The sequence below is a fragment of the Myotis lucifugus genome, unplaced genomic scaffold, assembly GCF_000147115.1.
Source record: "Myotis lucifugus unplaced genomic scaffold, Myoluc2.0 scaffold_178, whole genome shotgun sequence".
Classification (NCBI taxonomy): Eukaryota; Metazoa; Chordata; class Mammalia; order Chiroptera; family Vespertilionidae; genus Myotis; species Myotis lucifugus.
In genome coordinates this window covers 720,395-745,872 of record NW_005871226.1, presented here as the reverse complement: position 1 = coordinate 745,872, position 25,478 = coordinate 720,395, and the positions used below count along the sequence as shown (strand labels likewise).

At 42.4% G+C, this 25,478-nt stretch overlaps 1 protein-coding gene across 2 annotated transcripts in view; it reads left to right on the top strand.

The window, feature by feature from the left end:
- The window catches only part of CUNH20orf194 (chromosome unknown C20orf194 homolog), a 127,961-nt gene that overhangs the window by 58,894 nt on the left and 43,589 nt on the right, over positions 1–25,478 (top strand). Inside the window, exons 11-20 of one of the 2 annotated variants that reach the window (XM_023760281.1) lie at positions 1,572–1,653; positions 3,114–3,150; positions 6,183–6,267; positions 7,438–7,514; positions 9,772–9,816; positions 10,198–10,243; positions 13,545–13,656; positions 15,841–15,911; positions 16,949–16,999; positions 17,628–17,715. In XM_023760281.1, coding sequence (XP_023616049.1) covers positions 1,572–1,653; positions 3,114–3,150; positions 6,183–6,267; positions 7,438–7,514; positions 9,772–9,816; positions 10,198–10,243; positions 13,545–13,656; positions 15,841–15,911; positions 16,949–16,999; positions 17,628–17,715 — 694 coding nt within the window. Of the gene's footprint in view, positions 1–1,571; positions 1,654–3,113; positions 3,151–6,179; positions 6,268–7,437; positions 7,515–9,771; positions 9,817–10,197; positions 10,244–13,544; positions 13,657–15,840; positions 15,912–16,948; positions 17,000–17,627; positions 17,716–25,478 lie in introns of both variants that reach the window. The other variant, XM_006096411.3, reaches the window with a different exon arrangement.

Sequence of the window (25,478 nt, the reverse complement as noted above, 5' to 3'; positions counted from 1 at the left end):
GACGTCTTTGATCATGGTGCTGGCAGATTCAGTGTCTGGTGAGGACCCACTTTCTCATAGATGGCTGTTGTTGATCTGTAACCTCACATGGTAGAAAAGGCTAGGAATCTCTCTGGAACCTCTTTTATAAGAGCCTCTTCTATAATCCCTTTAATGAGGGATCCATTCTTAGGAGCTAATTACCTCCCCTACGTCCTGCTTCCTAATACCATCACTTTGGGGGTGAGAATTTTAACATATGAATTTATGGGGACACAAACATTTGGCCCATAGAAGAACTATGTTTTAAAAATAACCTTTCGTCATTCAATATTTATTGAGAACATATGAATAATAAGAGATACATGGTTAAAAAATAAAACAGACATGGTCTCTGTCCTCATGGAATGTATAGTGTGGTGGAGAAAGAAGACATTAGACAAGCAACCTCACAAAGAAATATATAATTACAGCCCTAGCTGGTTTGACTCAGTGGATAGAGCCGTGGCCTGCGGACTGAAGGGTTTGATTCTGGTCAAGGGCACATGCCCAGGTTGTGGGCTCGATCCCCAGTAGAGGGTGTGCAAGAGGCAGCCAATCGGTGATTCTCTCTCATCACTGATGTTTCTATCTCTCTCCCTCTCTCTTCCTCTCTGAAATCAATAAAAAAATATATTTTAAAAAAGAAATATATAATTACAAACACTGCTTGGTGCTATGAAAGGAAAAAGAGCATGGTACTATGATGACCATAACTGGAGAGTGTGACCTTTGGGAGAAGATCTGAATGATGAGATATTTGCCTTTGATGGTATATTGTCAGCTACGTTCTTTTAAGGGAAGCAGACTGAAATGTGAGACTCTAATGATTATAAATCTGTGCTATTATAATGGAATTTTAAATATTTTCAGAATATTTCTGACAATCAAGAAAGCTGGGAAGTAGGCACTATTATTTTTAAATTAGAATTTGGAGAACATGAGACCCAATTACCTCTGGGCTGAGACTCCAGATATGTCTCCAAGCCAGTAGGGGACAAGGCCACATGAATGGGCATGCTCTCAGGATCTTGCTGCTTTGTAAAGGGAGGGTGCACACTGTCTAAGGAGGCGTTCTTATGGAAACCCAAAGACAACAGGGAAGACAAATACAATGACACTAGAGGAACTTGAAGCCCCTGGCAACTGCAGCTATAGAAAACATTAAACACAACAACCCAACTCCCTGTCAGATCAACATAAATCCTTACATTAAAGCCTATTTACCTCAGTTCCTGCTACCTGATACGCCATGTCTGGCCATTTTTTCTTCTTCTTCTTCTAAGTTGTGAATTCATTAGCACCACGGGCTGACTGAGTACCCTATAGCCACCTCAGAATATTGCTAAGGTTAAAAAAAGACACACACTCACACAAGGTACCTTGGAAAAACAACGTTTAAAGGTGATCTTTTCCCCTTTGCCTTTAAAAAAATAAATCAGCTGTTGATCAAATAAAAATGATTGCCATTAACTAATACACTTTTTGTTTCTCTAGTCATACACACCTAAATCCCTGCTCCTTTTTTACTTTTACTTTTTTCTGACATCCAGGTGGTACAGTGCGTCTCACCAAAGGGACCCCTTGCTTGTTCAAGAACATACTTTTTTGGAGCTACTCATGTTCCTTACTTGGGTAAGTGCATATAAGTTGTCTTCTCATCAACTTAATGAATAGTTCCTCCCATGAACCAGAAGTGGACTCATGATTTACTGCTTTGCTCAGAAGCTCATGATGCCCAATTTGTAGCCCTCCAAACTCTCTCTCTGATTGCAAATGGAGGGTTGATGTGCTTAACACATTTCTTGCAGGATGTATTTCAGGAGAAAAAACTATTAACTCAACATATATCAGGTCTAACCATGTGTAAGACCAGGTGCTCAGTGTCAGAGAAAAGGCAAAGATGAGTAAGTCCTAGGTGGAGGTAACAGGAGGTGTGGGCTGCATTGGGAGTTTGGATGACTCAGCCAGGTGCCCACCTAGCTCTTTTTATGAGGAAAGTGAAGAAAGACCATGGTGGAAAGATACCCAGGATCTAAGAACATTGACAGAAGCAAGGGATCCATGTTGTGGGTCCATCCAGAAAGCTGACTAGGGCTGCCCATCTTTCTGGGGTAACCAGAAGCTGTAGATATCCAAAAAGACAATGAGAAGAACCTCTAGAACAGTGGTTCCCAACATGGGGCACATGCCCCACAGGGGGAGCAATTTGATTTTTAAGGGGGGAAATTCAAGGATGAGTTATTAACATGAATTTTTTGCATTTCTTATGGTTCTAGGGGCCTCATATACAGTATATAAATATATATTGTGACATATATTGTGGCATTTCAGTTCTTTATTATATGTTTGGAACTTTATTTGCTATTTTGTCATATCATTTCATATTATTATTTTTTTAATCAATTCCTTAGTGATTTCTTCCTCAGTACTACACCTGTCCTTTCGTTCTTTTATTTTTCTCTTTCATGGATGCCATGTTCTTTGGAAGCTTGTATAGACCAAGTTAATCGGCTTTTAGGCTTCCTCCACGTGAATAGGAGTTCTAATAAGAATTATATGTCACAGGGGGCATCAGGATTTTAGACATGCTTCAGTGGGGCATGGCCAAAAAAAGGTTGGGAACCACTGCTCTAGAATTAATGAGGACCTCAGCACTGCTCCACAGTACATCAGAAACCAGGTTTTCTCCTTGATGTTGTTATATGAGCCAGGAAACTCTGAAAGAAGCATGACTTAGGTCGGATAATTAAGGAAATTAATAGGCAGAACTGAACCTCTTACTTATACCTTCTACTTTTAAAAAATTAAAATAAAAGCAAAAAAATTTCCAGAGCCTAAGATTCTGTATCTTCTTTGGGGTTTAGTAGTGATGCTGAATGGGCTGTCAAAGTCATTGTCTGGAGTGAAGTCCAGGAGGATACTGAGAAAAGCTAGGTTTCGCCGTCGTTTCTGCTCATACAATATTTAACTTAAAGGGGGGAAAAGTAGTCCTTGACATCTCTTTTGAATTAAATTAAGAAATTCTAGCTTCCTTGTGAAATGTTTTCATCTCCTGTGATCTTATCCCATTCTTATTAGATCCTCTTTCACAGGTGATGACAACAAGCTGCCCAAGAAAACTGAACAAATGTAAGTCTTCATTTCTATTTTATTTTTTATTTTTCAAAGTTGAGTTACTCAGAAGTTGGACTGTCCTGTCTACCTCCTTTTGAGATCAGCAGTGGGTAGGACATCTGCTTTATGAGGTGAGCAGAGCTGTATAATTTCCCCGGAGGTACCCAGCCCCTATCAGCTGGGAGTGTAGGCTGGAGACCCTGCCAACTTTGCCATCTGCTGCTGCTCTCCAAAACTCAGAGGCTTTCTACCTGCACATCTATGCATTTAAATGGCATAACTCTTCTTTTTTTTTTTTTACAGAGAGGAAGGGAGAGGGATAGAGAGTTAGAAGCATCGATGAGAGAGGAACATCGATCAGCTGCCTCCTGCACACTCCCCACTGGGGATGTGCCTGCAACCAAGGTACATGCCCTTGACCGGAATCGAACCCGGGACCCTTGAGTCCACAGGCCGACGCTCTATCCGCTGAGCCAAACTGGTCAGGGCCGGCATAACTCTTCTTAATATGTTTTCTGCATGGTGCATTTTTTTATTGGGGCTTTCCTAAAAATAAAACATCCTGAAACCCATTGGGAGAATCTATATGAAACCCCCTCTGGTCTGAGAAGTGTTTACTCTGGGTTTGACACTTAGATTTACGAAACAGAATTCAAGTCTGAACTCAGGCTATGCAGCCTTAGAAAGGTCCTAGTGTTGACTTCCCCCCCCCCCGCCACACACACATATAGTAGGAAATCAAAAACGGGAAATTAACTCATAATTCTTGTATTAGTCTACTTGGGCTGCCATAACAAAACATCACAGATTGGGTGGCTTGAACACACAGAACTTGTTTTCTCACAATTCTGGAGGCTGGAAGTCCAAGATTCAGGAGCCAACTGGGTTGGTTTCTGGTGAGGCCTCTCTTCTTGAGTTGCTTTATCACGTGGCCTTTCCTCTGATCATGTGAAGAGAGAGAAAAAGATCTGGTGTCTCTTCTTTTTAGAAGGTAATATAATCACACTACAGAAAATTTGGAAAAAAGAAAATAAGATCCTCCATAATTTTTCCTTTTTGTCACTACACAATAGTATCTTAATGTATCTTTTTCTGGATTTTTAAAAAATTATACATTTAGGTTTTGTATAGTGGTAATTATGGTGTTTGTGCATTTTTTTGTGTGTGGGGTTTTTCTTTATCAATAAGTCAACCACATTCTGATAGGTTGGTGGGTATGTATAGTCTTGCTTTGTATCTGCTTGTGCTTCTGTGCCAGCTGTACTTAGCTATTGCACTGGGTCCTCATTCTGGACTCTTAGACATTTCGCCTAATCCATATCCATTGATACCCAGCTTCATGGACAGGTATCGAGGGGTGCTTGGGCGCACATCAGGGGACTGGTGGAACTTGGGCCTTGTGGCGTCCCAATAATGGCAACAGCAGCATGATCCAGGCACAGAGCAGGCCCTTCCCTTGTCATGGGTCCCAGACCTCCCATCCAGGCCATGTTAGTAGTTCAGTGGCTTTGTATTGAGCTTTTGTCTGAGGGCCAAACAGGGGGAGGCCTGATCAATGTTAGTACTGAATGATGATTGAATCAAGCTGGGTTGGAGAGGGAGGAAGGTCATCTTTCTATATCTTTGGTGTTGGCCTCTATAAAGCTTCATCCTTAGTGTTGAAGTGTGGAGGATTCTGGTTTTCCCTAGAAGTGGCCAAGTTCATGGCAGTATCCCTACTGGACCCCTTCCTACCAGGACATACCCCTCTGACGTCACCTCACCACAGTCGTCAGGATATGACTCTTGGAGCCGTCACTTTGTTATGTGTACTTTTTCTGTCCCTTTTCCTTCTACCCAACTCAAATCTCTTACCTACAATGTGGAGGCGTGGTGAAGGAGCCATGGAGGAAATTGGCAGTGTGAGATGGCATGTGGGAAAGCACCAGGCTGAGAGCATCTGCATCTGTCATTAACTTTCTGTGTCCTAGGACAACTTATTCCACCTCCAAAGGCCTACTTGCTTCTTCTGTAAGATGAGAGCATTAGACCAGATCATTTCTGTGTTCATTCCTCCTTTCAAACTCCTGTCGCCTTCCTTTACCTGTTTCAAAGGCTTAAAAATAGACATATTCTTAGGGAAGGCCTTGTAACTTCTTTGCTAGCCACCTCCCTTGCCTTTCAGGGCCTTGAGGATGAGCCTCTTTTCTCTGTAATTATCCTAATGAGATTCTGGGTCTCCTTCCTCTGAAGCAGTGGCTCTCAACCAGGGACAATTTAACTGTATCACTCCCACCAGCCCCCCGCCCCACCAGGACGTTTGGCAGTGTCTGGAGAATTATCTGTCCCAAAATGCTGAGATTGAGAAACCCTGCCTAAAGACAGCCAGACTTACATTTTCTGGGGACATTGGTAGCAGTCCAAGTCTGGCAAAGACTTTGGGAAGTGAGAAATCAAAGAAAGAGCAAGATTGGTGAAGGGGTGCTTTAGGTAGGGACTGCTCCCCCTCAGAAGCATTCTGTAGTTTCTAGATCAGGTAAGCTGCCTAGAAAGTGGTCTGTAACTGTTCATTTGAATTGAAGTGGAGCTCATCTTCTCCCCAGAACAACCTCTCTTGCCCCCTGAGGTCTCCCACCCTGAGGTTCCAGTAGCAGCCAGCCTTTAGCAATCCTGGGGAGAGGACATGCAGTGTGGTGCAGTTGGTCCCTGGAAAAGCAGCAAGTCTGGATCATTACACTGAAGGGATTCAGGGTCCTTGGGCAGCTGCTCCTGCAAGTGGAGGGGTCATGGAGCCCACATACTTTTCTTCTGTTAGTTACAAACAGGAAAAGTTGGTGTTTTGAGCAAAATTAATGACAGCTGGCTTTTCTTATAATTTAACAGAGAAAAGTATAAATCAGATGGGGCACATGGCTTTTAAAAGGTTTAGAAACCAGTGGGTTCCAATTTTTCACTTCTCATTCTGTTTAAAAATCAGTCCCTTAGGGAATGTCATTTTTGTGCATGCAGCTTTTGATGAAACCTTGTAATGCTGTTAGTTAACCCATGTTTTTTTGTTTTAAAAGTAGGCTCTTGTCACAGGTATATGCTGCTGTTATTGAGGCTGTTTTGGCTGGCATTGCATGTTATGCTAAAACTTCCAGTCTAACAAAGGTAATTTAAATACCATATTTCTCTTTCCTTAGAAGTTATTTTAATGTGAGACTTCCTATCCATCTGGGTGGGCGTCGTTCAGTTTGGTTTTGGACACTTTGTAGTACTCGGTTTTGTGTGAGCTTGGGCCTCTGTGGAGCTGGCACCAGACAGAGACGCGTTGAAAGTGCTGAGCTTGTGCTGCCTGCACTGCCTTGACCAAGCTGCCCTTGTCATGAATGACAACTAATCACTTCTTTGTAGATATCTGGTTGTGTTAAAGAAAAACCATTCTATAGCATATTACTTTACTTAATAGTTTAATAGTTTTTTAAAGTTTTTTTAAAAGTATATATATAATCTTATTCTACTGTGAATTTTAATAAAATTAGGTAAGTTTATTTTGAGCTACATAGTTTAATTTCCTATAATTCAGTGTAACTAAAGATTAGAAAATCTGACTTGCCTTTCCTAGACAAGCACACGTGCTCTCGTGCTCTGACCGTTATCTTCCTTGCTGTTTTGCGGTTAACCTGCCCTGCTGAGTTGGATTCCTATATCTGACCCAGTCAGGAGATGAGAAGAGTCGGCTTGATGCCTCCCAATGCCAATAGGACCTTTCCTGAAAGAAGCCATTTGACCTTGGAAAGGTTGTGTATGATGTAGATAGCAGAGAGACTGTAGCATAGTCACCAGCTCCTTGCCATCTCCCTCCTCAGTCAACTTGAATCCCTCGTACTGACTTGGGTTTGGTGCAGACCTCAGTTCTCACACCTTTGTTTTTTAACTAATCTTTTGTAACTCTAGGTATTTGAATCTTCTTAGCGTTGGGCACAGAATCTCTGAGGGCAGGAATCCCTCCCCTAGGGCCAGGGGAGAGGGGAGAAAAAGCACATTTCCAGACCTCACAATGGCACCATCTCAGCTGATTACAGCTCCCCAGGAGTTCAGGTTCCAGTGCCCACCTGCCTGAATGGAGTGTTTCCTGTGAACCCAGCCTGAAGAAAGCTGACACCAGTTCCCCCTAACATGGTGTTTTACTTTAATCTATTGATGTTTATAAAATAGTCACGTAGATGGGAGGGGCACAGCCTTGTCCTGGCCAAATGTTAGAAGGGCTCTTTCTTTCAGTGATGTCTATGTTTTCCTGCTGTGAGAGCTAATTGTTTCTGGTTTTTATTGATTTTATAGGCCAAGGAAGTAGCTGAGCAGACCATGGGATCTAAGTTAGATTCCTTTGAGTTGATGCAGTTTAAGGCAGCCCTACGGTAAGCAAGGCTGATACTTTCTATAAGGAATTTTTTTAAATGTCTGTGTTATAAAGACCCGAAGGAGTGATCAGAGCTTTGAGAGGCCAAGAAGCCAAAGAAGGAGGAACTACATGAGAAAGCATGTCCTGACACTGGAATAGGAGGCAGATCAGTACTGGAACCATTGGAGACATGACAAACCTAGTTCAGAGGTTAGAAAGGTAAAGCTGGGAACAGGAGTGGTGAGGTATGTTAGGGTCAGGGTCCTGGGCATGTGAAGACACTCACTGCTTTATCTACCTCTCAGATGTAGAAACCCTGAGCCTGGCTATGTCCCGGGATCTAGACACTCTGGGAATTTGGCTTCCTTGGCAGTCTTCCATCACACATCTCCTGGCACATCACATTGGATCTATGTATAGCTCAGTCAGCTTAACCCACTGTCCCATATGAGGAACACTTTTTTAAAAAAAACCTTTTTTATTGATTTTGAGAGAGGAAAGGAGAGGGAGATACATCAGTCAGCTGCCTTCTGCATGCCCCCTACCAGGGATCGAGCCCACATCCCAGGCATGTACCCTGACTGGGAATCGAACCAGCAATCTTTTGGTATATGGGAAAATACCCAGCCACTGAGCAATACTGGCCACGGCCATCTAAGTACACTTCTAACAAAGGAATCAAAAGACACTGATATTGGGGAGTTTCTTTAAGAACACTTTTGATATGTGCCCTGTGGTGCCTCAGCTCCATACATGTCTCACATTTTCTTTAAAAAAATTTTTTTTTAATCCTTACCTGAGGATATGTTTTTATTTGATTTTTTTTAAAGAGAGGAAGAGGGAGAGAGAAACATTGATGTGAGAGAGAAGCATCGATCAGTTGCCTCCCGTACGTGCCCTGACTGGGAATTGAACCCACAACCTTTTGGTGTACAGGACAACGCTTCAACCAACTGAGCCTCCCAGCCAGGGCATGCCTTGCATTTTCTTACATCTAGAGTCCTGGGTAGTGAGAAGGAACACTAAGAAAGATAAGTCGCCGTAACCGGCTTGGCTCAGTGGATAGAGTGTCGGCCTACGGACTGAAAGGTCCCAGGTTCGATTCCGGTCAAGGGCATGTACCTTGGTTGCGGGCACATCCCCAGTAGGGGGTGTGCAGGAGGCAGCTGATCGATGTTTCTCTCTCATCGATGTTTCTAACTCCCTATCCCTCTCCCTTCCTCTCTGTAAAAAATCAATAAAATATATTTTTTAAAAAAAGAAAGAAAGAAAGATAAGTCAGTCAATTGATCTGACAAGAAAAATTCTATTTCTGCACTTCCAGGAGTGGAAGAAAGAACCAGGTCCTTTGGTGCAAGGTTTTAGGCTTATTCAGGTCTCCTTTTCTCTGGTCCTCTGAGTCTTATAACTCTGGCCATGAGAGGGAAGGGAGACAGGAAGTTTGTTCCCTTAAGGCCTTGCACTGGCCTGGACTACCTTTTCCTGGTAGCCTACGTTTGAGGAAGCTCATTTGCTTTCCAGCTGTGTGGGCTTGGACAATATAAGGAGCTCTGTGCATCTGTTTCCTCATCTTCAGTGTGATTGGGTGTGTACATTTTAGCTGCTGTTGCAGTGGAGCCTTCTCTGTATCATCAACGTGGCTAACATAGTCATTCCATTCCTCCTTTCCTCAGGGCCTTGCCTAAGTCACTCAGCCTTTCCAGGCCAGGCCACCTCTCAATCTCTAGGCCTGAGTGTACCACTCTATCTGGAGAAGGAACAAGGAGAGAACACCAGGCAATGGGAGGAGAGTCTTCCAGGGCCAGTCCCTTAGAGCCCCACTCCCTTCCCTCCACAAGGTCATTTCACCGAGGATCCTCGAACTGCATCAGGTTCAAGGGTCCTCAGTGAAATGCAAATCATCTCCTGAGAGGAACATGGGACCTGGCCTTTGCTTAGACACCAAGCAGGGATGGCATCTTGACCCAAAAGTGGTGAAAGAGGAGGAGGTTCAGGACAGCATGGCAGGAGCCCTCAGGTCAGTAGAAGGTCACTCACAGACTGCAGTGGACAACAGTCCTGTCACATGGTTCTCTCCTGCTCCATCCAAGACAGCCCTGAGAATCTTCACAGAGGCAGGGCCATGACAGGAGTTAGATGCTGGCCCCACACTTGGCCATTGTGCTGGGAGGGCCCTGCACAGGTGCACTGCAGCAGCTGGTGTCTGGGGTGGGCTCCAGCCCAGGGGTCAGCAAGAGCCTACTGACTTGTTTTGTTTTGTTTTGGGTCTACAGCTCCAAGATGGCTTTTCATATACATGCTGTGAATAATCAGGGAAGGTAAGTATATGTTTGTGGTGCATCCCTATTTGGGCAAGTTTTAGAAGCAAAAAGAGAATAAAGGCTAACTTGTGACTGCTGTTGTGGGTTTTCTTCTCACAGTTCCACACCTGGCAGTGGCATCACTCCAGGGTTAGGCCCGGGGCTGGCTGTGGTCAGCTGAGACCCTGTGCCCTGAGTGCTTCCTACTGAAACACTGAGGGATGGAGGCTGGGATGGACCCATTTCTCTCCAAGTGGCCTACATTCTAATTGTGCATATATGTAACCCAGTGTTTTTGAAAATCCCTGAGAAAAATCTGGGTCTGTAGGTTGCTGCTAAGTTGAAAAAAAGAGAGCATTGTAAATGTTCAGTGTCTCTCCCATTTCTTTCCTTTTCTAGAATCGTGCCTCTGGACAGTGAAGATAGCTTATACTTTGTGAAGACGGTAAGAGCTCTAACAGGTCAGCTGGCCGGGAATGGTCTAGAGAGGGACATCTACAAGGGGTGAGGTAGAAGTGGGTGGGAGTCTTAGGCAGCCCATCCCTTCCCTGAGGAAACTGTTCTACTCTCAGAACTGTTCCAGCTGCCGCAGTGGTGAGTCTGTGCTTTCTGAGGGTGCCCAGGCAGCTGTGCCTGGCCCACCACGTCCACCCTCCCATACCTAGGTTCCCTCGGGTCCAGAGTTTGAGCTAGGGGCTAAGACTTCCTAAGGTCCGGAAGGCTTCCTCCAATTGGCTGAGATTGTTCTGCCCTCAGGTGGAAATGTGAGCTGAGAACAAACCTGCCTCAACATAGACCGAGGAGTTTTCATTGGCTTCAAACTGTTCCAAGGCCTGTGTTAATACCCTTAACAGGGGCCTGTGAAATGAAACAAGAACAAACAAAGAAACCAGGGTCCTGACTCTCTAGAGAAGTGAGAGGGTCAGAGCAGAGCTTTCCTACCCATGTGCTGGGGGCACACTGATAGGCCAGGGGAATGGTTTAATGATACAAAAATATTGGTCCTTGGCTGGGCTGCTGTGGCCTAGGGGAGCCAAAGTTTCTAGACTAGTTGCTCCCAGTTACAGGCTAAGTCCTCCATTTACCCCAGTGCATCCTGATGAGAAGATTGGCAAGCAATTCATGAGAGGATGGTGGACATGCAGCCAAGATTCTGGTTGTAATACATATGGGTACAAGTTATACCTTGAGTCTGTTCTACAGCTACTGCTTGAACCTTAATTCCAATGAGCTTTTTGGTCACCTGGAACTAGGTGGGCAGCTGTGGATGAGTTTATGTAAATGCACGCCCACCACTATCACCAGGAGAAACACAGTAGTGTTATCTCATCTACAGAGAGTAGTACAACAAGGGTAATTTTTTAAAGTTGCCAGTAATTTCTGTTTTTAAAGTGTAGCTGCTCCTTTGTACATGTCAACATTTTGTGTCAATGTTCTTTTAGAACTAATTGAGACTTTTTCATGACATCATCAGGATGCTGGAAAATGCTTTCTGATATTTGGGTGATAGTACTTTATCTCCTTGCTAGACTTTAAACTCCTTGACTTCTCTTTTAGACTGGTGCAAGGCTCTGGAAGATGCTTTGCACAGGAACAGGTGGTTAGAAGTCCAGTAGAATCATACTGTTATGTTCAGTGTGCTTTCCACAGCAGCTAATGAAATAGGAAAGAAGAGATGGGAAGTTGGTGCTTTCCGTCCAAATCCTGTCCTCCCTTCCAGGCTGGGAGGAAGTTCTGCCTCCTCTCCAAGCTTTCCTATTGATTCTTCCTATAAGTGCTGTATTTCTGTATTACTTAGAGTTTGTGCTACATATATCAGGGAGTAATTCTGTATTAACATATGATGTCTTTTGTATAAGAATGCTCTTGTCTCTCCAACTATACATTATAAAGTTTCCTGAAGATAGGGACTGTGTTTTACATCTTTTTCTTTCCACACGCCACATGCTTCAAAGTACATAGTGTCTAACAAATACATGTATTCTTTCTAGTAATTTATTTTTTAAATTTTGTTACATGTATTCTTTTTAATGTTCTTTCTCCCCTTCCTCACTACCAGAAACCAAATATGAAAGAGAGGGATGGGGAATCCACAGAATTTGTCATCCTGATAGATCTGAAACCCAAAGAAGTGAGGTTACATTGTCACTTAAGAGGGACCATGTAGCCCAGGAAGCTTCTGTGTCTTCAGATGTTCAAAGTTCTTTGAAACAGATTTAGATAAACCTTCTCACTGTCGAGCCTAATGAGAAAGTTAAGTAAAATATAAAAGCCTACCTGTGCCTTATGTACATCCTTCTATCATGACAACATAAAAAATGAGGACTCTGGCTTTAATTATGGTTTTCTTCTTTTCAACTCTTCAGCCATCTTTTTTTATTTTAAAATCTAGCAATTCCTTCAAGACCCCTCGGTCTTTTGTCTCTGTCCTGAGGGTGGAACAGGTCCCAGGCCAGCACAACAATGTGTGAAACAGACTCTGGCTTCAGGAGCTCTGCCCCTGGCCATTCAACCACGTTGGCCATGAGGGGACCATTTCATGTCCTTCACCCAGACCCTGGCTCATACCATTTTCTGCATTTCTGCTAGATTCCCCCCAGAATTGTGCCGTTTTCACTAGTTTTAAGTGGTAATCGGGGCTTTGTTACCAGCCATTCAGGAGCTTCTCTGAGTTGCTCCAGTGTTTTTTTTTTCCAGCCTACTGAAGCCTCTTGTTTTTATTTGTCTTCCTGTAAAAGCTTGAATGGCTGTCTTTTTGTTTTCTGGGTTCTGAAGTTCGCATTTGCAGGTGTTGACATGTACCCCAAAATATCCATGAAGACATGTATAAATACCAAATGAATGACCTTCCAGACCTGTTCAGAATTTGAACTTACACCAAAGAAGGAATTGATAAAAGTGTAGACGTGCTGGGATTTTATGAGTTTGTAAGTGTATAGAAGCCTACCAGAAACACTTCCAACTCTAAATGGCTGGGGACTAGTCACAGTTAAGAAGGAAGGCTGTAAAAAAGAAGAAGAAGAAGAGGAAGGAAGGCTGTGCCTTAGCCTGCTTGACTCAGTGGATAGAGTGTTGGCCTACAGACTGACAGGTCCCGGGTTTGATTTCTGTCAAGAGCATATGCCTGGATTGCGGGCTCGATCCCCAGTAGGAGATATGCAGGAGGCAGCCGATCAGTGATTCTCTCTCATCATTGATGTTTCTATCTCTCTCTCCCTCTCCCTTCCTCTCTGAAATCAATAAAAATATTTTTTTTAAAAAAGAAAGAAGAAAGACTGTTATTTTGCCTCTTAAGGAGGATAAGCAATGTGAGGGAATTTATAGAAACATAAAGATACTCTTCTAACCCTAGGGTGTCTCTGATCAAGAAGCAATTGGCCCTGCCCAGTGTGGCTTAGTTGGTTAAGCGTAGTCCTGTGCACCAAAAGGTTGCTGGCTCGATTCCCAGTAGAGGGTATAGAGGAGGTAACTGGTCTATGTTTCTCTCTCTCTCTCCCTTCCTACCTCTCTAAAAATCAATTAAAAATCTTTAAAAGAAGCAGCAGCAGTTGCAGGGAAGCCTGTGTTTTAAGTCATCTCCCAGTTCTGAGACATATTTCCAGATAACTTGAGTTTTTCTTAGAAACTCTGCGGTTTTCTTTTGAAATGTACCTGAAAGCAGTATTTTGTAGTCTGTTTCATATGGGTCTCTCCTTGAAGGTTTAAGACTGACAACTGGTATAACTCTATTTTCTAATTTGATACAGGCTTGTATGACTGTCTATGACATTCCTGATTTGCTGGGAGGAAGGGGGAGCTTAGGATCTGTGGTCTTCTCAGAATCATTTTTGACATCTCAGATCTTGGTTAAAGAAAAGGGTAAGTGTATATGGTTACTGGAAAGCAGAGCTTGAGCTTTTGGTGGGAGGCAAAGTAAACCATAAGTGAAGTCAAAAGACCAGCAATAAACTAGTGAAATATTAGAATATTAATAATCAACAAATTTATGAAGCGCTCTTATGAGTTAATAGGAAAAAGACAAGCTATCCAATGGTAGATAGACAAAAAATGTGAACAGGCAGATCACAGAAATGGAAAACAAAACAGTTTTTTTATATATATATATTAGAGGCCTGGTGCATGAAATTTGTGCACTGGGGTGTGGAGGTCCCTCAGCCTGGCCTTCAAGGCCACCAGCATCCCACCCCAGCCGCTATGGAGCTGCCATCTCTGTCACGAAGTGATGGTTAATTTGCATATTACTTTTATTAGATAGGACACACACACACACACACACACACACACACACACACACACACTGAGTGGCCAGATTATTATGACCACCTGACGTTTGTAGGCAAATTAGCTATAATTTCGCGCTTAAGTTGCTAGAGGGCCAGACCATTATAAATAGGGAAGCAGGTTGTTTACCACGACAGTAGAAGTGATTTTTTTTTCTGAAGATATGGGTAAATAACGCGATTTAACAGCCTTTGAACGTGGGATATATTTGAACATGAGTGGCCAGATTATTATGACCACCTGGACATTTGTAGGCAAATTAACCATACACTGCATCATATGGGATATGGAAGCCGAAGGCCTGTTCCAACACCTTTGCTGTCTGCAGTTACCAAGACAAAACGTCTCCAATTCGCACAGGAACACAAGGATTGGACAGTCGAGCATTGGAAAAAAGTCATGTGGTCTGATGAATCACGTTTCCAGTTGCATCATGCAGATGGCAGAGTGAAATTTGGCGGAAACAGCATGAAAGCATGCACCCCACATGCATGAGTACAACCCTTCAAGCTGGTGGGGGCAATGTTATGGTTTGGGGCATGTTTTCCTGACATGATTTGGGCCCTTTAATTCGTGTGGAACAACGTCTGAATAGCACAACATACCTAAGTATCATTGCTGATCAAGTTCATCCTGTCATGTTGATGGCATATCCCAATGGAGATGGCTTCTTCCAACAAGACAATGCGCCATACCACGGTGCTCGTATTGTGCAGGAGTGGTTTCAAGAACATGAGGGAGACTTTACCTTGCTTAGGTGGCCCCCACCATCACCAGATCTCAATCCAATTGAGCATTTGTGGGATGAAGTTAAAAGAGCCATCAGGCAGCTTATTCCACAACCATCAAATCTCACAGAACTGGACAGTGCTATTCATCAGGCATGGTGTCAGATTCCTCGCATCACCTTTCAACATCTCGTGGAGTCAATGCCAAAAAGAATCGCCGCAGTATTGAAGGCAAAAGGTGGCCCAACAAAGTACTGATGGGGTGGTCATAATAATCTGGCCACTCACGTTCAAATATATCCCACGTTCAAAGGCTGTTAAATCACATTATTTACCCATATCTTCAGAAAAAACAATCACTTCTAAAAAACAATCACTTCTACTGTCTTCCCTATTTATAATGGGCTGGATTTATAATGGTCTGGCCCTCTAGCAACTTAAGCGCGAAATTATAGCTAATTTGCCTACAAACGTCAGGTGGTCATAATAATCTGGCCACTCAGTGTATGTATATGTGTGTGTGTGTGTGTGTGTGTGTGTGTGTATAACATATATATTATCCTCACATATACATATATATGAATATACATATATATGAATATGTACAGTCTTACTAGTAGTCAAGAAAAAGCAGTTTGAAACAATAATTAGATTCCTTTTTTTACCCATTATGTTGACAAAGAATTCTAGAAAATTATAATATCTAGGGCTGGTAGGATGAGCCTGATAATGTTTTGTTTGATTTTTAATATGTGCACACCTGTACTACCTTGATAAAAATTAAAAGTATAGATAAAAAGGACTAATTCCCAGAATTCTTCATTTAAATGTGTCTCTCTATTTGTTGTAAAAACTAACAGAGTTAATCACATGGGGGAACTTTTCATTAGTCCCCCCGCCCCCTGATGAGGAAATTTTCATTTCCTGATGGCATCAAACTCATGCTGAGAAGGGGAAAGGTGTAGCTGTCTGGGGACTGCAAGGTGGGCTCAGGTGGTAGGCAGTAACCTGCATGTCTGTGGTCTTCCTACAGATGGCACTGTTAACACAGAAACCAGCTCCATAGTCCTGACAGCCGCCATACCCAGATTCCGCTCCTGGCTGGTTAGTATCATTCATCAGGTGAAATGGACCTAAATGGGGAGAAATCTGGGAGAGCATTTGAGGAAGAGCCTTTTCCTTGGGTCTTGTCAGATCCTGAACTAGCTGCTTTCAGGAATGGAAGCTTTTTATCTCAGCTTTCTCTTTATACAAACAAATCTAGTTTCTTTAATTCTCATAATCTTGGAAAAGTTCTAAAAGGAAGGAACTAAGTTATGTGGGTCCCTATTAAATTTGGAGAAAGAAGAAATTAATACCCCCATTTTACAGATAAGGAGACTGAGGCTTAGAAATTGACCAACCTGTCCGGGGTCACACAAATAGTGAAGAGTGGTTTATGTGGCTCCCTTCTGTGGTTAGAATGTTTGCCACTGAATTTGTACAGCAGTTTCTCTCTTATGTGTGAAAAGGTCCCATTTTCATCAGTGGGACTTGCTCTAAAATATTAGTGCCTTGGAATACAGAAAGCAGTGAGTCTGGTAATGACCTAAATGAGTACCCATTTTAGAAGCTCTTTATATCCTGTTACTATAATTCTGACATGGATGGAGAAGAGCAAGAGTTAATCTCAACATGAACATGTTTAAATGCAAACACTCAAAATATTTTAATATGTTCTCTTTCCTTCATCCCCAATAATAGTTGTTTTTCTCTGAAGTGAAGTGTAAGTGGAGACTAACATATCCTCTCCACATATCATAGGCTCATTTAGCTGAACCTCAGGTCCCAGTGAGAGAACCCATCATAACCTTGGGCTCTGAGCTTTGATGACCAGCAGCCAACTCTGCCAGTGGTCAGGACCTGCCCGATAAGCTTAGTTCTGGTGTGGGATTTGCCACTTTCTGGTTGTCTGCAAGCTCATCTATCCATACCTATAGTTTTCACATTAGTAAAGTGGAGAGACTGGATTAGTGGAAGGACTGCCCACTCAGTCTCCTGGAAATATTCCAACCCATGGGTGTGATGGGGGGTGAGGGACACCTAGCAGAGTTTTTTCCTTTGAAGTAGTATTTTAAAATCTATATTCCTTTTGGGCACAGGTAGAAGATAATGAAGTAAAATTGTCTGAGAAAACCCAGCAAGCAGTGAAAGTAAGTAGTCTTATTCTTAATATTAACACCATATCAAAATAAAATGTAAACAAATAAATGAAGATAATTTAAAATGTCTCATTTTAAGGCTAATCTAAAGGATCTGTACCTCTTTGTCTCAATTCCTGTTTGCATTCTTCCCAGCAGAGTTCTAGAAATAACCATTTTATGGGGGTACACAATTAGAAGGATTCTTTCTGTCATTTAGACTTTACAGTGTTTTTTTGTGTGTGTGTTTTTGTTTTCGTTTTTAATCTTCCAGTACTATTAAAAGCAGATCTCAGATTGACATATAGAGCTGAAAGGTCAAACCTTTCGGCCAGGAAGAGCTGACTTTGATAGATATAAATCTATTTGAATATAAACAGGCATTGCAAACTTTGGTGCCTAGACTCAGAGAGGACCTTACATTCTTTTTATCAGCACAAGTAAAAGGATTCCAGTAACATGACAAAGATCTGGGCAAAGTCAAAGATGGTGGAATAAGTTGGGTATATCTGAAACTGACTCAGCAACTTTTGTAGACAAACTTGGGTAAGAGTTTTGATTCTATGAATCTTTATGCTATGACTCACCTGTTCTTTGTGTTTGTTTGTTTGTTTGTTTGTTTGTTTGTTTGTTTTTAAAGGGAGATGAGTGTTTTCTGGGAACTTTTCTAACAGGAGGAGAAGGAGCATATCTTTATTCCAGCAATGCACAGTCTTGGCCTGAGGAAGGTGAGCTATGTCTTGGTCCCTCTTTTGCAGGTATTGGCATGGATGTTGTGATCCGTAATACATCTGATATTTGAAAAGACTTAATGGTGTAGAAGTGTTTTCTTACAGCTTTTCTCCTTTGACCCATCCATTTTTCATATGAAGAAACTTGTGCTAGGAAGGGCTGGACCCAGAACTGTACCTGGTCCTCTTGTTGCTAGCTAAGGGTTGCTCTCAGAATGGGCTAGAGTAGGAACATGTTCAGAAATAGAATCTGTAGACCTAAACAAACTCTGGATGAGTTTTCTATGTGTAACAAATTACCACAAATTTAATAGCTTAAAACAGCACACATTTATTATCTCACAGTTACATAGGTCAGGAGTCCAGGTGAACTTGGCTAGATTCATGTTTGGGGTCTCATAAGGCCAAAGTCAAAGCATCAGCCAGACTAGGCTCTTATCTGGAGGTGCTGGGGAAGAACCTGCATCCAAGCTCATCCAGATTACTGGCAGAATCCAGTTTCTTTGGGTTGTAGAATTGAGGTCCCATTTTATTGTTGGCTGGATTAGTGGAGGGACTGCCCACTCAGTCTCCTGGAAATATTCCAACCCATGGGTGTGATGGGGGGTGAGGGACACCTAGCAGAGTTTTTTCCTTTGAAGTAGTATTTTAAAATCTATATTCCTTTTGGGCACAGGTAGAAGATAATGAAGTAAAATGAAGTGGTAAGCCAGGACCACTCTTAGTTCCTCCTCCCCATGCTCCTTGCCTTGTGATTTCTTCATCTCAGCAACAGAGAACCTCCCTTGCATTGTTGAATTTCTCTCAAACTTCCATCTCTCTGAATTCCTCTTCTGTTACCAGTCAGAGAAAACTCTGCTTATAAAGGGCTCTTGTGATTAGAGGAGGCCCACTCAGATCATCATTCTTTTACCCTTAAATTTCTTCCTTATCACAGTCTTCCCTCTGGCTCTACAGTTCATGCCTCTTCCACATGAAAAATACATTCACTCCTGCCTAAGGCCTCGTCCCATTTTGGTACAGTTCAAAGTCCTAAATCTCACCAACTCAAAAATCTAAAATCTCTTCATCAAGATTATCTAAATCAGGCAACCGTGCGTACAAACAGCCAAGCCTTACGCAGCAACCCCAGATGCCACGACTGCGTTAGCTGCCGCCAAGCCCAATGCATCAACCCCATGTGCCGCAACCAAGGGTGAGCAACCAAGCCCTATACCGGGTGCCTCACACAGCAACCCCAGACACCACGACCATGCATGAATTGCTGCCAAGCCCAATGCATCAACCCCGGGCCTGGTGACCATGCAACCCACTGCCAAGCCTGCCACTGCAGTCACAGGCCCAGTGCAACTCAATGCCTAGATCCTTCAGTGAGAGCAAATATGGGAGACAAAGAAACAACCCCCCCCCCCGCACCCTAACCGGTTTGGCTCAGTGGATAGAGCGTCAGTCTGCGGACTCAAGGGTCCCAGGTTCGATTCGGTCAAGGGCATGTACCTTGGTTGCGGGCACATCCCCCAGTAGGGGGTGTGCAGGAGGCAGCTGATCGATGTTTCTCTCTCATCGATGTTTCTAACTCTCAATCCCTCTCCCTTCCTCTCTGTAAAAAATCAATAAAATATATTTTAAAAATAAAATAAAAAGAAACAACCCCCAAAGGAAAGGAAAGGAGGAATCAACAGAAAAGGAACTAAATGAAACAGAGGCACACAATTTGTCAGAAAAAGAATTCAGAATAAGGATCATACAGTTCATAAACTGGATGGATGAGAAAAATCAACAACTTATGTAAGAATCATGAGGAAATAAAGAGTGATATACCATGTGTACTGGTTAATAATGCAGATTTTGTAATCAAAGAAAACACAATAACATCAAAGTATTGTCCATCGCTAGCTACATATTTCCCCCATCTTTCAGGTAATTCGTAGATACCATCCCAATAGAACTTTTCTTGTTTTGAGACAGACCATTCAGAGACCCAATTTTCCACTTCTTTGTGTGTTTTGAAGTGCTGCTCAGATAGTGCATGTGCCATTGATTGGAACAAGTGGTATTCTGAAGGAGCAAGGTCTGGTGAATACAGCGGGTAGGTTAATACTTCCCAAGCAAGATCTTTTAACATGTCTTTAACTGGTTTTGAAGTGTGTGATGGTGTGTCATCATGAAGCAAAATTACTTTGCCGTGTCTTCTGGCACATTCTGGTTGTTTCACGATCAAAGCGTGGTTCAAATTGATTATTTGTTATCGGTAGCAATCAGTATTAACGGTTTCATCTGGTTTTAGAAGCTCATAATACACCATACCTTCCTGATCCCACCAAACGCAGAGCATTGTCTTCTTTCCGAAGCGATTTGGCCTTGCAGTCGATATTGATGGTTGACCTGGATCAACCCATGATTTTGTGCGTTTGTGATTCTCAAAATCCACTTTTCATCACCAGTCACAATTCGATGCAAAAAAGACTTTCTTTCACCCTAGCCAGTTTGGCTCAGTGGATAGAGCATCAGCCTGCGGACTGAAGGGTCCCAGATTTGATTCTGATCAAGGGCACGTGCCCGAATTGCAGGCTCGGTCCCCAGTAGGGGCCATGCAGGAGGCAGCCAACCAATGATTCTCTCTCATCATTGATGTTTATTTTATTTTTTTAAATCATCATTGATGTTTCTATCTCTCCCTCTCCCTTCCTCTCTGAAATTAATAAAAATATTTTTTTAAAAGACTTTCTTTCATGCCATTGAAGCAACATTTTACTGATGATTTTTCAGTTTTCCATTTGTCTTTCATTCAGTTTATGTGGCACCCATTTTCCTTTCTTTAAAATCTTTCCCATTGCTTGTAAATGATCGGAAATTGCTTGCTGAGCAACGTTTAATCTTTCTGCAAGTTGTTTTTGAGTTTGACACGCATCTTCATCCAATAATGCTTGTAATTGTTGGTCTTCACACTTTTTCGGTTGACCTGGATGTTCTTTGTCTTTCACATTGAAATCATCACTTTTAAAGCATTTAAACTAACGTTCACAAGTATCTTGAGATGGAGCATGTTCACCATAAGCTTCCCAAAGTATTCAGCAGCACTTTTCTTCAAAATAAAGTAATGAATTAAAACTTCCCACAAATGCTCTTTTTTGGCACAAAATTGGACATTTTTTTTAATATATTTTATTGATTTTTCACAGAGAGGAAGGGAGAGAGATAGAGAGTTAGAAACATCGATGAGAGAGAAACATCGACCAGCTGCCTCCTGCACATCTCCCACTGGGGATGTGCCCGCAACCCAGGTACATGCCCTTGACCGGAATCGAACCTGGGACCCTTGAGTCCGCAGGCCGACGCTCTATCCGCTGAGCCAAACCGGTCTCGGCAAAATTGGACATTTTTAAGTGTAAAAATATCTATGATGTTAACACCTTCAGAAAAGTTGACATAGGAAGTTTTGAAGCTTGTCAATACAACAACATAGCATACATATCAAATCGCATATATATCAACATATGTGTAACTTCATCTATTGAAAAAATCCACATTATTAACTGATACACCTAGTAGATACAATAAAAAACACTATGGAAGGTTTCAACAGTATATTAGAAGAAGCAGAGGACCGAATTAGTGAATTAGAAGACAGGGCAGCAAAATACATCCAATCTGAACTGCAATTGGAGAAAAAAATTAAAAGGCAGGAGGAGAGCCTAAGGGAACTTTGGGACAACATGAAACAAAGCAACATACATATGATAGGGGTGCCAAAACGACAAGAAGAACAAGGGTTAGAAAACCTACTTGAAGAAATGTCAGAAAACTTCCCTGATTTGAAGAAGAAGAAAGTCACACAAGCACAGAGAGTCCCAAACAAGATGAATCCAAAAAGACCTACACCAAGACACATCATCATTACAATGGCAAATGTTAATGACAAAGAGAGAATCTTAAAGGCTGCAAGAAAGAGAGAGTTGCCTACAAGGGATCTCCCATTAGATTATCAAATGATTTATCAACAGAAACACATCAGGCTAGAAAGGAATGGAAGAAAGTATAGAGCGTGATGCAGGGCAGGGGACTGAGTCTAAGAATACTCTATCCAGCAAGGCTATCATTCAAAATTGAAGGGGGAAAAGAATTTAAAAAAAAAAGAGTATCTAAATCAGGGACAGATGAGGCTCTGGAGTGTAATCCATTGAGTAGCACTCCTGAACATAATTCCTCTCCATCTGTGGACTTGTGAAATTAGAGACAAGTTACCTGTCCCAGCCCTCCCAACACACTAGATGGGATTGGCATATGATAACAGTTACAGACATTCTGGTTCAGAAAGGGGGGAATTTGAAGATAAAAAGGAGTCACCAGCCCAAGGCAGTTTTGAAATCCTGCTGGACAAACTCCAGTTCCTGGATTAGTTTTCAAGGCCTGGAAATAGTCCCCCAGGAATTTTAACTCTGCCCTCTGGGCCCTTGGTTCCACCCTCCTAAACTCTTAGTTTTGCCCTCTGGGCTAGTGGCTACACCTCTGTCATCCTTCTTTTCTCTCTCTCTCTCTCTCTCTCTCTCTCTCTCTCTCTCTCTCTCTGTCTCTCTCTGTCATCCATCCTTTTTTTTTATGAGTCTGGTTCTTACCAGTACAATTTTGGGGATCTAACTACCTCATTTCATATTCTTTCTGTCTTTATGGCAGTGTTTCTGCTTACATAAAATTCTCAAAAACCTTGTTGATCTTGCATGGATTTCATGGGGATTCATGCTCCTTTTTGGTTTCCTCAAAATAACATTTTTTAATGAGTTCTGCTCTTTCCCTGTTAGATACAGCCATTTTGGGGAGGAAGAGTTGTGACTTACTCTACAAATTTCTCAACTTCCACTAAGCAAATCCTCTTTCTGGGTAATTTGTTCTTGAAAATAATTCTGTCTGGTGGCAGATTCCTCTCCCTGTCCTCAGATCAGTGGTTTGGCTCCTGCTCCTCCATTAACATAGAAGACAAAGCACAGGGAGTTCTGTTGCTCCACAAAACGCCGGGGTGATAAGGAATAGCATGTGTTACTGTGCCTGTGCTGCAATCCCTGCATTTCTGCTCCATCCTGCAGCAGAAGACTCCAGAGTCCAGGACATTTGTTGAGGACAGGGAGCGTGTGACAGTGCTGCCAGCCTTGGGCAAGATTGCAGTGTCATAAAGGCAGGTTGTGGTCACAACACAGAGGTGTTGAGCCAATGATAATATTTGGCAAGGATATTTGCCAAATTAGTTTGTACCTTCTTAGCAAAGGGCCTTGTATAAAAATAATCTTACATTGTATTGAGTTATCCAGCAAGATTCGGTGTATCCTGAGGTCTCTACACAAGAATAAAGGGCACAGCCAGGGGTTTCTGGAGCTTTGTTAGGCACACTCTTTTGAGAGCTTAGATTTTTTCATACTTTCTTAGTTCCTGAGGGAAATGTAGTTTAAATTCGGAGATACTTTCATGAGGAGGAAAATGCAGTAGGAGCAGAGAATTTAAACAGGAGTCTCCTCTGGCTATGTGTTAATGTTTCACCATTTTGGGATTCAGGTCAATGTTGTGAGGCTTGAAGTTTATACCAGTTGGGGCTCTTTAAGGAAAAATAACAAAATGGTTAGGGGCTCTTCTCAGGGCCTTGGAAGGGGGCTTGAGCAGGTGAGGGGTCCTGAAACTTAGGTGTCATTAGTATCTTGGCAAATCTACCTCTATTTGAGACTATGATGAGTTTGAAAATTATCTTTTTCCATTTTCTGAAGGCACTTACGAGGCTGTTCAGCATGTACTACTGTGATTGCTCTTTATATCCCGAGTTTGAAGGTGAAAACTTGTCTAAAGTCAGGTAGTCTAGGTCTAAATCCCTCCTCTTGATGCTTCCTGCTCTGGAACCTTTTCCCTTCCCTGGTTAGTGACTTCTGCTATCACGAGACGTCTTGTTATTCAGCTTTCTGTTCTTTCAAGTCCTTCACGTGCCCTTCTCGTCCCCACCCTGCTGACCTTGGTCAGGCAGGCTGCCCAGTATCTAATCCTCAGGAGCCCTCTTTGGAGGTTTACAACATATGCCTATATCCCTAAACAATGTCTTGTTTTTCAGTGTAATACAAATAGAATCATACTGTGTGTGTTCTGGAACTTGCTTCTTTTCCTCAATATTCTGTTCCTAAAATTTGTTCAGATTGTGTATGTAGCCATATAGTTCATTCACTCTCATGGCTCCATAGGATTTTTTTTGTATGAAAATGTATTATTTATCCTTTTGACTCTTGATGGGCATTTGGGGTTTTTATAGGGTTTTGCTCTTGGAGACAGCACTGTCATGAGCATTTTTGTACATGTTTCCTGGTGTACATGTTTTTATTAAAAAGTAATGACCTTCAAATTTGGAAGGTTTTTTTGGTCATTATTTCTTTAGTCCCCTCCCCTATGGAGTTCCAGTTACATGTATTTTAATTTACTAAACTTCTCCATTGTTGTTATGTTTATTAAATTAATATTTGGCCGAAACCGGTTTGGCTCAGTGGATAGAGCGTCGGCCTGCGGACTGAAAGGTTCCGGGTTCGATTCCGGTCAAGGGCATGTGCCTGGGTTGCGGGCACATCCCCAGTAGGAGATGTGCAGGAGGCGGCTGATCGGTGTTTCTCTCTCATCGATGTTTCTGACTCTCTGTCTCTCTCCCTTCCTCTCTGAGGGGAATCAGTGAAATATATTTTAAAAAAATAAAATAAATTAATATTTGTTATGTGAAGCACAGGGTGCTAGATGGTGAGCCAAGTTCAACAAAAGCTCAAGAAAGAAATTGAAGTAGAGAGTTTTTCCTTTTTTTTAATATTTTTATTAATTTCAGAGAGGAAGGGAGAGGGAAAGATAGAAACATCAATGATGAGAGAGAATCATGGATCAGCTGCCTTCTGCACGCCCCCTACTGGGGATCGAGCCCACAACCCAGGCATGTGCCCTTGACTGAAATCGAACCCGGGACCCTTCAGTCCACAGGCCGATGCTCTATCCACTGAGCCAAACCAGCGAGGGCGAGAAGTTTAATACAGTACTCACTGGTCCTGGAGGAAGTACAGGGCATGCCTTGAGGGGGCCACACAGGGAGGGCAAGGCAGGGTGCGGGCAGAGATAGAGACAGGACCTGGGCACATGCCTTTAATAGAGTCCATGAGTGGAGTGCTTTGGGATTCCCAGAGTAAGGCCAGATTTGTCCAATTCAAATTTGAAAGAGTGGGTTCTTAGTAAGCTCCACAGGGTTCTTATCTAAAGTGCACAGGAGGAGGCACTAAGAGGGGGAGAGACTTTTGATCACTAGAGCTCTTGGGGAAATCACATCAGGAACTTACATTTGTTTGTGACTGCGGGCTATTATCTAGGGGATGCGCTTGCATAAGGAGGCTATTGTCAGTTAGAGGGCCCTGTAGGCCACTTGGCTAAACAAAATGGATGCTGAGGCAGCAGTACTATGGAGTAGCTTAGCTAAACTCTCAACAGTTATCTAATGTCCTTTACCTCATCCAATGTATTATTCTTTTCAGACATGGTACATTTTACCTCTAGGAGTTTGATTTAGATATTTTTTTACATCTTTTATGTCTCAAGTTAACATGGTTCAGTCTTCTAGCTTTTGAACATATGGCATACAGTTTTAATGATTGTTTTAATGTATTTTTCTTCTAGTTCTTTCATCTGGGCCTTTTAAGCTTTTAAGGCAGGAAGCAAAGCAGCATTTAATTAGGGCTAATTTTACCCCACTCCTGAGGCAAAATCCT